This window comes from Vombatus ursinus, unplaced genomic scaffold, assembly GCF_900497805.2.
Source record: "Vombatus ursinus unplaced genomic scaffold, bare-nosed wombat genome assembly UNPS02014820.1, whole genome shotgun sequence".
Taxonomy (NCBI): Eukaryota; Metazoa; Chordata; class Mammalia; order Diprotodontia; family Vombatidae; genus Vombatus; species Vombatus ursinus.
Genome location: NW_020954598.1, coordinates 24936298 through 24950606, shown reverse-complemented (window position 1 = coordinate 24950606; position 14309 = coordinate 24936298). Strand labels below are relative to the sequence as shown.

Sequence of the window (14309 nt, the reverse complement as noted above, 5' to 3'; positions counted from 1 at the left end):
CTCCATCCTCTCCCAAGGACCAATCAAGGGGAGGACAACTAGAACCAGAAACCTGTTTCCTGCTTCTTTAGGATTCAAGCCTTTGGGCCTGTATGGACAGCGTGGTACATCTTCCTAATGCTTTGTGCTCAGCTGGGGACCCCTCAGCCAGGCTAGAGGACTAGTGACCAGGTCTCTTGCTTAGTAACACAGTGGGTTGGCAAGAGGCTCATATGATGGCTTGTCAAACTGCTGCAGCCATCTCTGTTCTGTCCCAAGGAAGGTATTCTCTGGCACACGGGTCTTATGATGTTATATTCTTTCATTATAATGTCACCTTATTTGTAAAGGCTTTCTGGAGTATAAGCAGGAGACCTGGGCACTACCAACTTTTTAGGTGCTTAGTTTCCTTATCTGTCAAATGGGGATTAAAAACTTCCCTTTCTACCACATAGGGTCCATGAGAAAATGGATGGAAAAGCTCTTTGCAATGCAAGCTTAAAGTGGTACAGCAGCCCTTCAGATTTTGGACAATCTTGAGGTCTCTCATCTTTGGACCTTGGTCCCTCTTTCAGAGAAGGGAATTTTAGAAGGAGACTATGGGTGCCAGATGGAGCATAGTCCCCTGTCTAGGAAACACAATGCTCTTCCTACATTGGCCTGACTGCTCATGAACTACTTATGTTAACAGGCTAGTGTTTGATTCCCTAGGTCAGGCCTTCATGCTCCATCTTCTCCCAGTGGGCAGAGGTTGAAGGTCTGAGCCATAAAGGGGACCTGGTCCTCCCCAAGAAATATCTTTCCTATTTTTCCCTTGATCTCAGTCATTCCTGAATGTAGTTTGAAAGTTCTGCTTTTCCTCCAGCTGTGTCACATGGGAGTTGGGGGCAGTTATGAGAATTACCAAATACCCAAGCTGGTGCTACTGGGTGTCCTGTGTTCTGGCAATACCCCCTCCCTCCCCACTGGATATTGCTGTCTGTACCACTCCACACTCCTTTATTTGTTCCAAACTCCTACGTTAGGGCAGGTTTCTGGTTGTACCACTTCCTGCCTGAGTCATGCCCTTGTACCAGCAGCACTGCCATGAGAATGGTTCATGGAAAAGGCACTGTAACAGCAGTTAGCTTAATCTCTCCCTTGGGATCCAACTCCTATTTCCATAGGTCGAGTGTGGATTTGACATTCCTAATAGGAGTATCTCACAACTCCTGCCCACAGCACGACTCTCAACACCAGGGTAGGCATGGGAGCTTGAGAATGGGGCAGGTTTGGCTGGGCTCTGGTCCCCTTGCTGGCACACTTCTCAAAGAATTGGAGGTTGTTAGATTTGGAAGGGACCTCAGAGGACATTGGGGCCAACCCATAGCTGAACAGGACTCCCTTCTGCAACATGCCCTCAGCCTCTACTTGAAGATTCCTAGTGATGGGAAGCTCACTACACCTCCTGAGGCAGCCCAGTCTACTCTGGGATAGCTCTAATTGTTCCAAGGGTTTCCTGCCATCAAGATGAAATCTGCCACCCGTTAGTTCTAGTTTTGCCCTCTGGAGCAGATAGAACAAAAGTCTGTCTAATCCTGTTGCCACATAGCAGACTTCAAAATATGTGACGAATCTGTAAATCTTTTCTTCTCCATGCTAAAAATCCCTTGTTCCTTTGAGGGATCCTGCTGGAACAGGAGGAAAAACAAGCTGGAGTTTCTAGGTGCTTTGGCAAAGGATGAGAACTAACCTATTTTCTTTAATGGGTCGAGCCAACGTAAACAGTCAGAGACAGTGAAGTGCAGGAAGGGCTCTGCTTTCTTACGATTCACTGCAACAGGGAGCTCTGGCAGAGCTTGGGAGAGAGCACTCAGGGTAGGGCAAGGGGAAATTCCCAGTTTTTCCTTGGACTCACAAATCTGGGAAATCCCCAGTTTTTCCTTGGTCTCAGAAACTTCCTTTTTAAACTTCTCATCTGGCATTTGGCTTACAAGTTTATGGCAGAAGTTGTGCTGGTAGGTAGTGCTAGGTATTTGGTTAAAGTCCAGGGACTGTGGGGCTCCAGCCTGAAGATAGTGTACTAGTGGCTGAAGAATTGGTCCATCCATGCCACCACCTGACTCCTTCTGGTAGTAGTCTTTCTGATAACTGGAAACGAGGGGCCCCTGGGCTTCAGGAGGCCAGTCGAAAACATTGCATTTCTTCTTGAGCTTCTCCCAAGCTTTCCGTTTCCCTATTCCCTATATAACAGAAGAGAAGGTCACAACTCATTGATCCCAGGCCCAGGGTTACCCCACTGGGGCCTCACCTTTCCCTGCCCCTACTGTTCCTGCTGATCATATCAGTTCAGCCTAGCCTGCTCAACTGATGCAAAACTTGGCCTGGGCCCCAAGGGACACACAAGCACATCCCATCCCTAGCAAAACCATATATCTGCCATATTCCCATCTATGGCTTCTCCTTTTCTCATCTCTTAATGCCTTCCTGTTTTCTTCTCCACCTTTCAGACTTTGCTCTTAGATTTATTCTAAGGCATAAATGATTGATAACACTCAAAGTGTAACTTCCTGAAGTACTTGCATTTTTAATAAGTCAACCTATTAAGGTCTCACGCAGAGAAATATTTTGGCAGGACACCAAAGCCTTTCCAGTGCCTCTAAAATCCCACTACCAACATGGGCCCCTAATTGGCTGAAAGACTGATTTAGAACAAAGGAACAGAGAGTGGAAAGTCCCGCCTAATGGTCCCTCTATGACCCTATCAGGAGCCAGACAGAACTGTGGAAGGAACTAAGGTGCTATCCTTCCCACCCTCCTCCAACACTCACCGGATCAAAGACACCACGATTGTCATGTTTGGAGAATAAGTGTTGTCCTGGTTCCTTGAAAGAAAATAAAAAATGGGATGAGATGGAGGAATATTTGTCTCCCCTACTTTATGGTACCATGATATGAGCACACCTAACTCTCCCAGAGTTTTCAGGAAAATGGAGTGTTTTCTCTGCAGTTGGCTTTTAGAGAAAAAGGCAAATAAGAATAATAAGGGGAGAAAGAACTGCTATGGACTCCAAAATCACGTAGATTACTCACATTGGGATAAATTTGGGAAATGCTACCCTCTGACATTGTGGTTAATGAGAATCCTTACCCCAGGAATAAAGATAAGGATCTTCAGGAATACTTTCAGAAGGAACTCATACACTTAGAGGCATTTCTAATGAGATATAGAGGTTTCCCTTCTTTATGACACCTAGAAGTCAACTTCCTCCTCTAATGTGACCCGAGACTCTGTAGCCCTGGACCCTCTGTCAACTGCCATGAAAGCTCAGAGACAGGAAGAATGGTGTGTCAGAGGGCAACTAGAACCCAGGTCTCCTAATTCCCAACCCAGGGCCTTGTTCACTATGTCATACTGCTTGTTTGACACAACACTCATGCTCTCTCCCAGGTGTTAAGCAAAATTATCACTTGAACAGAGAAGGGCTCATCAGGCTTGTTAGAAACATCTCATAATACAACTGGTTAGAAGTGTGGAACATCCAACTTTCTTTGCTCTAAATCTATACTCAATTGAAGAAGGATTTGATCTTGAGTGTATTTGCCTGCCAGGAATGGGCTGTTAAGTTCAGTGAAAATGCAAATGGTTCTTAGGGTGCTTACTGATGTACATTCCCCTGTTGTCCTTCCACACTTATATCTTATACTGTTCAAGGAATCTACTGATTTTCAAAAATTCATACATCATATTCATTAGTTGGGAAATCTAGAGCAGAGTTCTAGGGTCTGGGTAAGCTGATCAAGACCTGCATCATCCATATACTATTCCCTGAAGTCCAGTGGATATGGACCAAGGTTCTTGGCCCCCTTCTTGCTATACGTTCACTTGGGGACCTCATAAGTTCACCTAGGTTCAATCATCTCTCCATAGGGAACTCTCTGGTCTATATATCCTGCCCTAGTCTTTCTCCTGAGCTCCAGCCTTGCATCACCAAAACTGCCTATTGGATATTTTGAACTGAATGTCCCATAGATGTCTCAAACTTAACATATGTAAAGCACAACTCATTATCTTTTCTTCTGAACAGCCCATTCACTCATTTAAATTTGCAGCTTTGGTATCACCCACTTTCTCTCACTTTGTATATCCAACCAGTTGCCAAGTTTTGTAGATTCTGTCTTCACAACATCTTTTGCATATGTCTCCTTTGCACTCATTGAGCACCATCCTACATCAGGCCCTCATCACCACACCTGGACTATTGCAAGAGCCTAGCCCTAGTTAATCTCCTTGTTTTCAGTCTTTCCCCTCCCTAATCCATCCTCCACACAGTCGCCAAAGTGATAGAATAGTCTGTTTCACTCCCTGGATCAGGAAACTACCAAGGCTCCTTAGAACCCTCTACGATCAAATGCAAACTTCCTTTGTGTGGCATTGAAAGCCCTTCACAACATGACTTCCATTTACCTTTCCAGACTTATATATGTAGACATCTATACCTATATCTATATCTGTATCTATATATCTCACTCCTCCATGTACTTTATGGTGGCCTATCCAAATTGGCCTTCTTGTGGCTTCTCTAACAGGACACTCGCCTCCATGCCTTTGCATTGGCTGTCTCTCGTTCCTGGCATGCACTCCCAAGTTTCCTTCATGGCTCAGTGCAAGTGCCACCATCTACAAGAGGCCTTCTCTTTTCTCTCAAATTGCTAGTTCCTTCCCTCCCAAATTTACCTTGTATTAATTTTGTATACACTTATTTATGTATGTGTTGCCAATAGAATGTAAGCTCTTGAGGGCAGACACTTTCATTTTTGTCTTTGTATTCCCATAGTGACTAACAGTAAGTACTTAATAAATGCTTGTTGAGCCACCCTGCACAGCCCAGGCAGAGACAGTCTTCTATTCCTACCTTCCTTTAATTGCAAACATATATCAAGTATGATTAAAGCCCTCCTCCAAAGCCTCATTGTAGTAGGAAGGTGACTAGATTCTTGAAGGCTCTGTCAGCTGAGCACAAGCTCTGGGAGATCCCATGCCATGCTAAACACTTCAAATATAGGCCTAAGAATGAACTGTGTTATTTGTCATCTGAGTATGAGCCCACCCAAGTTTGGAAAGGCTTATCACAGAAAGTAGCCTCCCAAATGATGATGTTTTTGAGGTGTTGTGATCTATGGGTAGAAGGAGTACTGACTGATGAAATCACAGAGCTTCATGCGGTCTTACTTAAAAAAGAAAAAGTAATGGCCAGTGGAGAAGGCAGAGTTATCACAGTGCCCAACAGTTCATACATTTACACTTATAGGATTGTACACCATTAATGATGATCCTTGGGCAACTGCATCATTTGAATCATCAAAAAAAAAAATGCTTCAAGGGCAGCTAGGTGGTGCAGTGGATAGAACACTGGCCCTGAAGTCAGGGGGACCTGAGTTCAAATTTGACCTCAGACACTTGACACTTATTTAGCTGTGTGACCCTGGGCAAGTCACTTACTCCATTGCCTTGTTTCCCACCCCCCCAAAAAAATGCTGTGATGGTGTTCAACAGATTTTACTTGCTAAATCAGGCAAATGAATTTAGACATTTTACAAAGGTTTTCAACAGCAAGAATTAAAACAAAAAGGGTTTGCTTTTTGCTAATCCTCATTTAACCAGAATATTAAAGTTGTCATTAGAACCCAATACTCAAGCACTCTTCAGGGACATTATGGTACAATGGAAAAAGTGCTGAATGTGGAGCAAAGAAAGCCTCTCACACTGACTAGTTATGTAATTGTGGGCACCACCCTGCCAGGCCTCAGTTTCCTCATCTGTAAAATGTGGATAAAAATACCTATAGTACCTACCTGACAGGATTGTTTTGACGATCCAATTAAATAACATATGTAAGCTGCTTTGCCAACTTTAACTCACCATATACATATATTAGCTATTATTATTACATAGATTAATTAAGGACTCACCATATTAGCCCTTTTGATTTTTCAATAGTTTCAAGTTTATGTTTCAGTTGTAGTATAGCTTCTTTTCCCCAGCCCTGAGGGGTGTATTAAGTCAGGAGTTGTAGCTACCTCCTGCAACTTTGGATGTGGGCGCCTGTATGACCTCCCTCATACTGTTGTAAGGTTCTGCTCTGGACTGGCACATCTAGGGAAAAGTATCCAGGGAATTGACTCCCGTTGTTCTTCCCAGACTACTTCAGCTTCACCATCAACTCTTTGGGAAATGGTCACAAACTTGCTCTTACTAAAAGCTTTGCTAATAATTCCAAGAGCTGAAACTCTTCTTGCTTTTGGTTTTCAAACAGAAATTGTTTGCCTTGAGTATGGAGGACAACTGAGTTACGGGGTACTGGTATCTGAGATGGCCAGTCTTGCAAAGCCTGTTGAGAAAACTGGGAACTGGAAACATCTCCTAGGGCTGTCTTCTGAGATTATGCCATCTGTTCTAGACTGGGAAGAATGTGCACTAGGGAATGCAGAATGGTATAATGAACTTAGAATTAACACTTGTATTCAAATCTCGCTTCAAAAAAACCACCTACCTCTGGGACCCAGAACATATGACTTCTCCTGTCTGAGCCTCAGTTTTCTTATCTGTAATATGGGAATAATAACATCTGTAGCCTTTACCTTGAAGGGTTGTTGTGACGAGTGAATAATATGGGGTTGTCCCAAAAGCCTTTGTGCAGTTTTAAGCTTTAGTACAGAGACACTCTCATTATGTAAAGTACTTTGCAAACCTTAAAGTGAAACATAAATGTCAGTTATTAGTACTGTTACTGTCTCAATACATTATGTATCAGAGGAAAATGGAGGACTGGGAGAGAACTGCCCAGTGGGACCTTAATTATCTAGGTTAATCTAGGGCAAAGTCTGACAATGATCTGTAGTTTATCTGGTAGAATCAGAGGCCAGAGAAGTAAAACAAAATGGGTCTTCAACTGGTCTGATTTGTGAAGAATGTGATCTGATACAAGAAAGCTAGAGCTCTTAGACAGCCAAAGAAGTGTCAGCTTTCCTTCTACCACTGCTCAGGCAACCTAAATGAAACCCAAAACTGCTTTTTGGTAAATACATAGTACCTGGTGCTTTTGCCTACCAGGAATAAGCTGTTCAGTTCAGTGAATGAATACAGTGGCTGAAGAATTGGGCCATCCATGCCACCTGACTCCTTCTGGAAGGGGGAGGTTCAATCAGGCTGTGCAATCAGGGGCCTAATTGAGGACACAGCCCTCCCGAGATTCACTTTCCTTCCTCATGGGCAGCCCATCTTCCATGGATACTTCAGCTATCTGCCCTAAGCCTCTCTACTTGAGGAAATTAATACCACCATCATTAGCCTTTTGTTGAGCATTTGGTTATGTAGCTAGCAGTGAGTATTGACTGATGGAGATGGAGGAACTGAGCCTTTCACACCATATAGGAAAAAGAGAAAACAAATCATGCAAATGGATCCACAGGGATCCATTTGATTTGAACAGTGCCATAACCTGGCTTCCTTTGGAAAGCAGAATTCAAGGCTAACTTCCTAGTCTCCTAAGGATCGACAGCCTTTGTACCACTGGACTTTAGAGCTGGTAAGGACCTTAGTCTATCTTCTCCATTTTACAAGAAAACTGAGGCCTAGGTGAGAGAAGTAACTTCACAGGTGGCAGCAGAGCTGGGATTCAAGGCCAAGGGTTCATTACACCAGATTCTGTACGCTTTTCCCATTCCCTGGACTCCCAGTAACCTGGGCTTACATTCTTATATGAAGCTCAACTTCTCCCCCAGACCAAGACAACCGCTCACAGGACCTAGAACTGGAAGAGAGCTTTAGATAATATGGTCAACAACCTTTTCATATTACAGAGGACAGAGCTGAGGCCCGCAGAGAGGAAATCATTTCCTCAAAGTCACACAGGTAGGAAGAGCAGAGCAAAGATTGGGACCCAGGTCTCCTAACTTCAAATACAATGTTCTTTTTAAAACAAAACAAAACAAAATAAAACAAAAACCTGTGTTGTTCTGTACTTGACCCACAAATTAAAATGAACATTCCATGTATAAATAAGAGAAAGAGATTGTATATGCAATCTTTATGACAGCTGGCTTTAAAAAAAAAAAAAGCATCTAATATTTGTTTCCAAACTCTCCTGTTTGTCCCTCCCTCCAACTCTCCTGCTGTTCTCTTTGGTGTGTGTGTGTTTGTTTTAATGCTTCAGTGATCCTCTTTTTCCCTTCTTTTTCATTATTCTTCTAACCACAGAACAATTCCCATTCTCACGGACATTTTCAGAGTTTATTTTTGTTTGCTTATTTTTAATCTCTGCCTTAGAACATAAAGGCTGCCTCAGGATCTGGGGTAGTTCATTCTGGGGGAGAGCCAAGAAGTCTGCCTGTGGCCAAGTGACTCTCTTCTCTGAACTTCTGGTCCTGTTGTGAGAGTACAGCATTAAGAACAAAAAGAATATTGACAGGCAAAAGGGATGATTCTGTTCTGGTTCCTCTGTTCTGCCTTCCGAAGGGCCTACAGCCAGTGGTGCCCTCCCCTTCTTTCTTGTTTTGGTCTGTTTTTTTTGCTAGGCAGTGGGGTTAAGTGACCTGCCCAGGGTCACATAGCCAGTAAGTGTCAAGTGTCTGATCTGAGACTGGATTTGAACTCAGGTCCTCCTGACTCCAGGACCACTGCTCTATCCACTGCACCACCTAGCTGCCCCTCCTCACCCCCCCCCCCCCTTTCTTACCTTAATTCTTTGTAGGAACACAGCTGGAGGCTGGGGCTTGGCTGCTAGGCGGTAATCCTGAGCAAGTTCACACTTGAATTGGCCTCTGTAGTGACCATAGAAACCAGAGTTGTACTGTAATAAGTAGTAGGAAAGCTAATGAATATGACTCGTTCCCTGGGTACATAGGCCCTAAGGGTATCAGTTCAAGGTTGCTTCCCAGGGCTTTGTCATTAGGGGAAATCTCAACCCACCGAGGCTCCTGGGTAGGCAGGAGCTCACAGCTGCACATCGGAGAGGAAGCAGATCTCTGAAAGGAGCTCAGGTCTCTGGAGTTCAAACCTCTCGGGGGAACATTTGTGACCTCTTAGGGGGAAACATTCAGAGATACTCTTTTAATGTAATTAGGGTAATTAGAATTTAAAACATATGCACCTTTACAAAACAAAGGGAGCCAAGGGGAGGGAGGGGAACCACTTCTGTAACCAAAAGACGGTGGGGAATGGGGTAAGGGAACCATCCCTGATTGGGAAGATTATGGAGAACCAGTCGTGGGGCTGTGGGGCTGTAGAAGGCAGTTCAGCCTTCCCTGGGGTTAACTATTGTTGAAGCAGCCATATTCATCCTGAGGGAATCCAAGATGGAGCCTGACTATACATACGGCATGCTCCCAAGCTCCTACATGGATTGTTTCTCATATCTCCTCAATCATCCTTCCTCCCCTCCCCAAAAGCCAATAGCTCCCAAATCTAGTGTGAAAGGCACAGACTAAGAGGGGATATAATCATAATCCATAGATTCATTAGTAGTCTGGATAAGAGAAGCACAGCTTTATTTACACGGCAAATATTGAAATGTTACATACTCTAGTGTGTGTGTTTATGGAGGGGGTGGATGATTGGAGGGGATGGAATCGGAGAGAGCTGTGGTAGAGTGGAGAGAGCCACGACTTTGGTGTCAGAAAACCAGAGTTTGAATTTCAGTTTTGCCACTTTCTAATTGTGTGACCTTGAGTAAAGTTAATTTCTCTGGGACTTTTTTCCTTATCTGCAAAATGGGGATAATATTGCCTGTAGTATAGGCCTCATTGTGTTTTTGGTAGAATCATAGATATAAAGCTGAAAGGGACCTTAGAGATAATTTAGTACAATCCCCTCATTTTATAGATGAAAAACTGAGGCCTACAGAGGTTAAATGACCTCTGTAGTGTGTGTACCACACAGCAGGCAACTATCAGAGCTGGAATCTTAGGAGGCTCAAATGAAATAAGAAATAAGTACTTTATAAATCATAAAGTGCTCTGTAAAAATGTCAGCTGCTACAGCATTAGGATCACATAGACGTAGTGCTGACATGGCCTTTAGAGACCCGCTGGTCCAATTTCTTCCTTTTGCAGAGGAGGAAAGTGAGAACTAGCTCAAGGTCCCACCTCAGCTAGTCAGTGTTAGAGGTAGACTGTGGACCTAGGGCTTCCTGCAGAGCTGGTACTGTTTCTCCTGTACCATGCTGCCTCAAGTTTAGGACAGAAAAATCACATGACACACTAGCAAACTTACAAGATCAGTATAGGCAAACAACATAAATGCAAATAAAAAAGATTTTGATAAATTTCTGACAGGACCATAGATGTTACCTTAGCTTTTAATTAAGATTAACGTCAAAGAGACCCAACATATCCAGCCATACTATGTCAAAATCCTAAGCTGAATGGACCATTGGGTCTAACCCAGCCACACAATTCTTATGATCCTGAATTGTTTCTAACATAGTCCTTTGACTGAAAGAAGAAAGCTAATCCTGGACCCCAGACCCCAGGAAGGAAAGCAAAAGGCAGCAGGCAAGGAAAAGTTTTCCAGGATTGTCAGCAGACATCCACAGTAGCTCATGGCTTAATGCATCCTATCCATTAGGATTCATGAAAAAAGTCCCTCTTTTCTTGGTTGCTCTTCTGGTGGCCCCATGGCTTATCTCTGGGTACTTGGGGTGTGCCAAAAGGATACAAGCTGATACAATACTCTCTTACCCAATAGGTTAGGGAGCCAATAGGAGTGAGCTGGGCTGGTATCTATATAGGAGAACTGGAGTCAGGCTGACTAGACCAGAATAGAGGAAGGAAGCCTCATTGACAACATCTACAAAGGCTGAATTGGGCAGGCTGAAAAAAATTTATAGCTGTATTTTATTTTTCATTGCCTTCATTTCTGTATATGTCTCTCTGCACCCCTCTACCTAGTGAACCATCTTTTGTAAAGAAGAATAAAAAAGAAAGAAAGAAAGAAAGAGAAAGAAAAAGAAAGAAAGAAAGCAGTCTAACACAACTACCCATCCCCTCAATCATGTCTGGCAGGATATGTGATACTCAACACCTAGAGTCCCCTGACTCAGCAAATAAGGGAGGCAGGTCCATTTAGAAGAAATTTGAGTTGTGAGTGGGCAGGGGAAAATTGGCAGACTATCAGTTGTTCATTTTTTAAAATTTAATGTAATATTTTTTCAGATGTTCATTTTTAATCTAGTTACAAGCTTACAACCTAGTCAAAGATATATAACCTGTGAAACTTAGGGCAAACTATTTCCTTTCTCTGGGTTCTAGTTTCCTCATTTTTGGATAAAGGTAGGACTAGATGACTCTAAAGTCCCCTCCAAACTCTAAATCCTATATTCAAACCTGTAATTATTAGGGTGACAGGGTCTTTGATGCAGGATGCTAACATTTAGAAGGTGCTGAAAACACCTATGCTTCTGAAATTGGAAACTGAACTTAGCAACTAGTTAGGAGGAATAATTAGTTAAAATATGAAGGAATCTGTTGGTTCTTCCTCCCCGTGTATTACCCTCATCCTTGGATGACTTCCCTAACAATAGCCACAGCATGTCCTAAGATCTCAAGACTCTGTCCTGAGGTCCAAGTTCTCTCTGACAAAAGTCCTCTTACCTTAATTTATTTTGAAAAGCTGATTTGAGGCCTCCCATAATTCTGCTCACCCCAGAGTACATTTTGGGGATTTGCTTGGGGCATTAGAATGTCTAGTTAAAGCTTTATGCCCAGGACCTATAATCTTTAGGTTCTCTTTATATTTAATTCTCTTGGCTCTCTCAAGTTTCAGGTAATCAATTAATAGAACAGTCACAGAATTAAGGACTAGGGAAATTATGTAGCTAATTGGTTGTAGAGAGGCTCTTACCCAAGATCCAACTAAAGCACTTTGCATCATCTCCCAAGGAAGTAAGGTGAACAGCTGGAGTAGCTGCTATCTCCTCTGCTTGAGACTATTAAGACTGGAAAGACAAATGCTCTGTGGTCAGCTCCTTGTTGCTTAGATACCGAATGAGTTGTGACTGCACAATACTGATTGCTGGAATGAAAAATGGCTTTCTTTGCCCTGTTTCCTTCATGTTTTCATTTCTCTTCTAGGCAAGGTAACTTTCTTGAAGGAAGCTGTCCTGGGAAGGATATCTTATATATAAATCCATGCAGTATAGAGGAAATGAAATTAAGGGTAATATCTAACTTAGAGTAATGTCTGAGTTCCATTCACTTAAATATTAAAGAACGTAGGAAAAAAATTTGCATTTTAAGCCTAGCTCTTACACAGGCAGGGATGCTAATTTTAGAAACAGTTCCAAGGGAGCCAGAAGAAATGTTGAAAGGGATGGTAGTTCTTAAAAGATTAAAACTACAACATAACAGTGAGTTTCTGTTATTAGCCAGTCTCTCAAGAAGTCAGGGATCACCAAAATACCTTGATGAGTCAAGTAAACAAGTATTTATTAGCACCTACTATATGCTAAGTGGTGGGACTATGCTGTCATTGTTCAGTCCTTTCAGCGTTTCCAACTCTTCATGACTCCATGTGGGGTTTTCTTGGCAAAGATAATGGAGTGATTTGCTATTTCCTTCTCTAGCTCATTTTGCAGATGAGGAAACTGAGGCAAACAGGGTTAAGTGCCTTGCCCAGGGTTGCACAGCTAGTAAGTGTCTGAGGCCAGATTTGAACTCAGGTTTTCCTGATTCCCAGACTGACACTCTATCCACTTAGCCACCCAAGTTATTGTTTTCTTCTATTTGAGAGATGAATAAAACAAGATAACAGTGTTTTCCACACTGGCAACACAAGGCAACAATGGTTCCTTGCCCTCAAGGAGCCTACAATCCAATGGGAGAGACAACATGCAAACAACTAAGTACTAACAAACTAAATACAGGATAAATTGAAGATCATCACAGAAATAAGGTACTAGCACTAAAGGCAACTAGAAAAAGCTTCTTGAAGAAGGAGGATGTTAGCTGAGATTGAAGGTAGGATCCAGGAAGCTAGGAAATCCAGAAGGCAGAGACAAGGAGGTAGAGAAATCTAGGCATGGGGGGGGGGGCAGCCAATGAAATTTCATGGAGTCTGGAGATGGAGTGTTTTTCTGAAGATTGGAGTGTTTTTGTGTGAGGAACAGCAGGGAGATCATATCACTGGATTATAATAAGATACACAGCAGTGGAAAGAGCACTGGCCCTGAAGTCAGGAGGACCTGAGTTCAAATCCAGCCTCAGACCAAACACTTGACACGTACTAGCTGTGTGACCCTGGGCAAGTCACTTAACCCCAATTGCCTAAAAAAAATAAATAAATAAAAATAATAGAATACACAGAGGGAAGTAAAGTATAAGAAAACTGGAAAGGTAGGAAGGGGCCAGGTTGTAAAGGGCTTTAAAAGTCAGATGAGTTTATATTTCATTCTGGAGGTAATGAAGAGCCACTGGATGTGAGATGACATGGTCACACTGATGCTTTACAAAGATCATTTTGATAATATTTTGATGGACTAAAATGGGGAAAAGACTTGAGGTGGGGAAACCAACCAGAAGGTGCTGCAGTAGACCAAGAGACTTTGTCACCAATGCAGTGACAAAGGCCTGCACCAAGATAGTGGGCAGTGTCAGAGAAAAGAAGGGGGCATATATGAGAGGAGATGTGAAGGCAGAATTGACAGGACTCAGCAACAGATTGGATATGGGGGAGGGGTAAGAGTGAGGAGTGAAAGGTGACATACTTAGGATGATGATAGAAATTTAATTATGCAGGCATTATCATTCTATGCTTTCTCCCTTCCTCACCCCTGCTTACTCCCAAATGATCTGTTAGCATCAAAAAGTAAGGATTTACCAGGAGGGAAAGAAAACTTTGTACCTGGGCTCTCAAAATATTTTTTTCTTCTTCAGTAATGAATAGAAGCCTCTTTTCTTAGTATCTCCCAGTGAGGACACAATCAAATATTCCCAGGTCCAAATTCTGTTCAGGTATGAAGCTAACGAAATTCAAATGAAGGCCGAGAGCATAACAGAACCCTAGAAAGGTAACATTCTGGGGCAGCTAGGTGATGCAGTGGATAGAACACTGGTCCTGGAGGCAGCAGGACCTCAGTTCAAATCCACCCTGAGACACTTACTAAATGTGTGACCCTGGGCCAAGTCACTTAACCCTGATTGCCTCAAAAAAAAAAAAAAAAGTAATATCCAGCGCACCTAAAAGAAATTCTGTTCTACTCTCTATGGCTCCTTGTTAATTAATATTAGATCTGCCTGGTATGGAAAACACTGTTATCTTGTTTTATTCATCTCTCAAATAGAAGAAAACAATA

At 42.7% G+C, this 14309-nt stretch overlaps 1 protein-coding gene across 1 annotated transcript; it reads right to left on the bottom strand.

Annotated features, from left to right (window-relative positions):
* Positions 1–58: 58 nt before the first annotated feature.
* On the bottom strand, positions 59–11887 carry CUNH3orf84 (chromosome unknown C3orf84 homolog). The gene is made up of 4 exons (XM_027837139.1): positions 11861–11887; positions 8697–8810; positions 2790–2843; positions 59–2201 (listed from the first exon to the last, which is right to left on the bottom strand). The coding sequence occupies exons 1-4, from the start codon at positions 11885–11887 to the stop codon at positions 1707–1709; spliced, it is 690 nt and encodes a 229-aa protein (XP_027692940.1). The 3' UTR covers positions 59–1706.
* Positions 11888–14309: the final 2422 nt, after the last annotated feature.

Bases quoted from the DNA above. Each gene is read 5' to 3' on its own strand.
- CUNH3orf84 (XM_027837139.1), bottom strand. From the start codon at position 11,887: ATGCAAAGTGCTTTAGTTGGATCTTGG. The intron at 8,811-11,860 runs GTAAGAGCCTCT...TACTTATTACAG, and splicing joins GTGCTTTAGTTGGATCTTGG to TACAACTCTGGTTTCTATGG. The intron at 2,844-8,696 runs GTAAGAAAGGGG...TTTTCTTTCAAG, and splicing joins TGTTCCTACAAAGAATTAAG to GAACCAGGACAACACTTATT.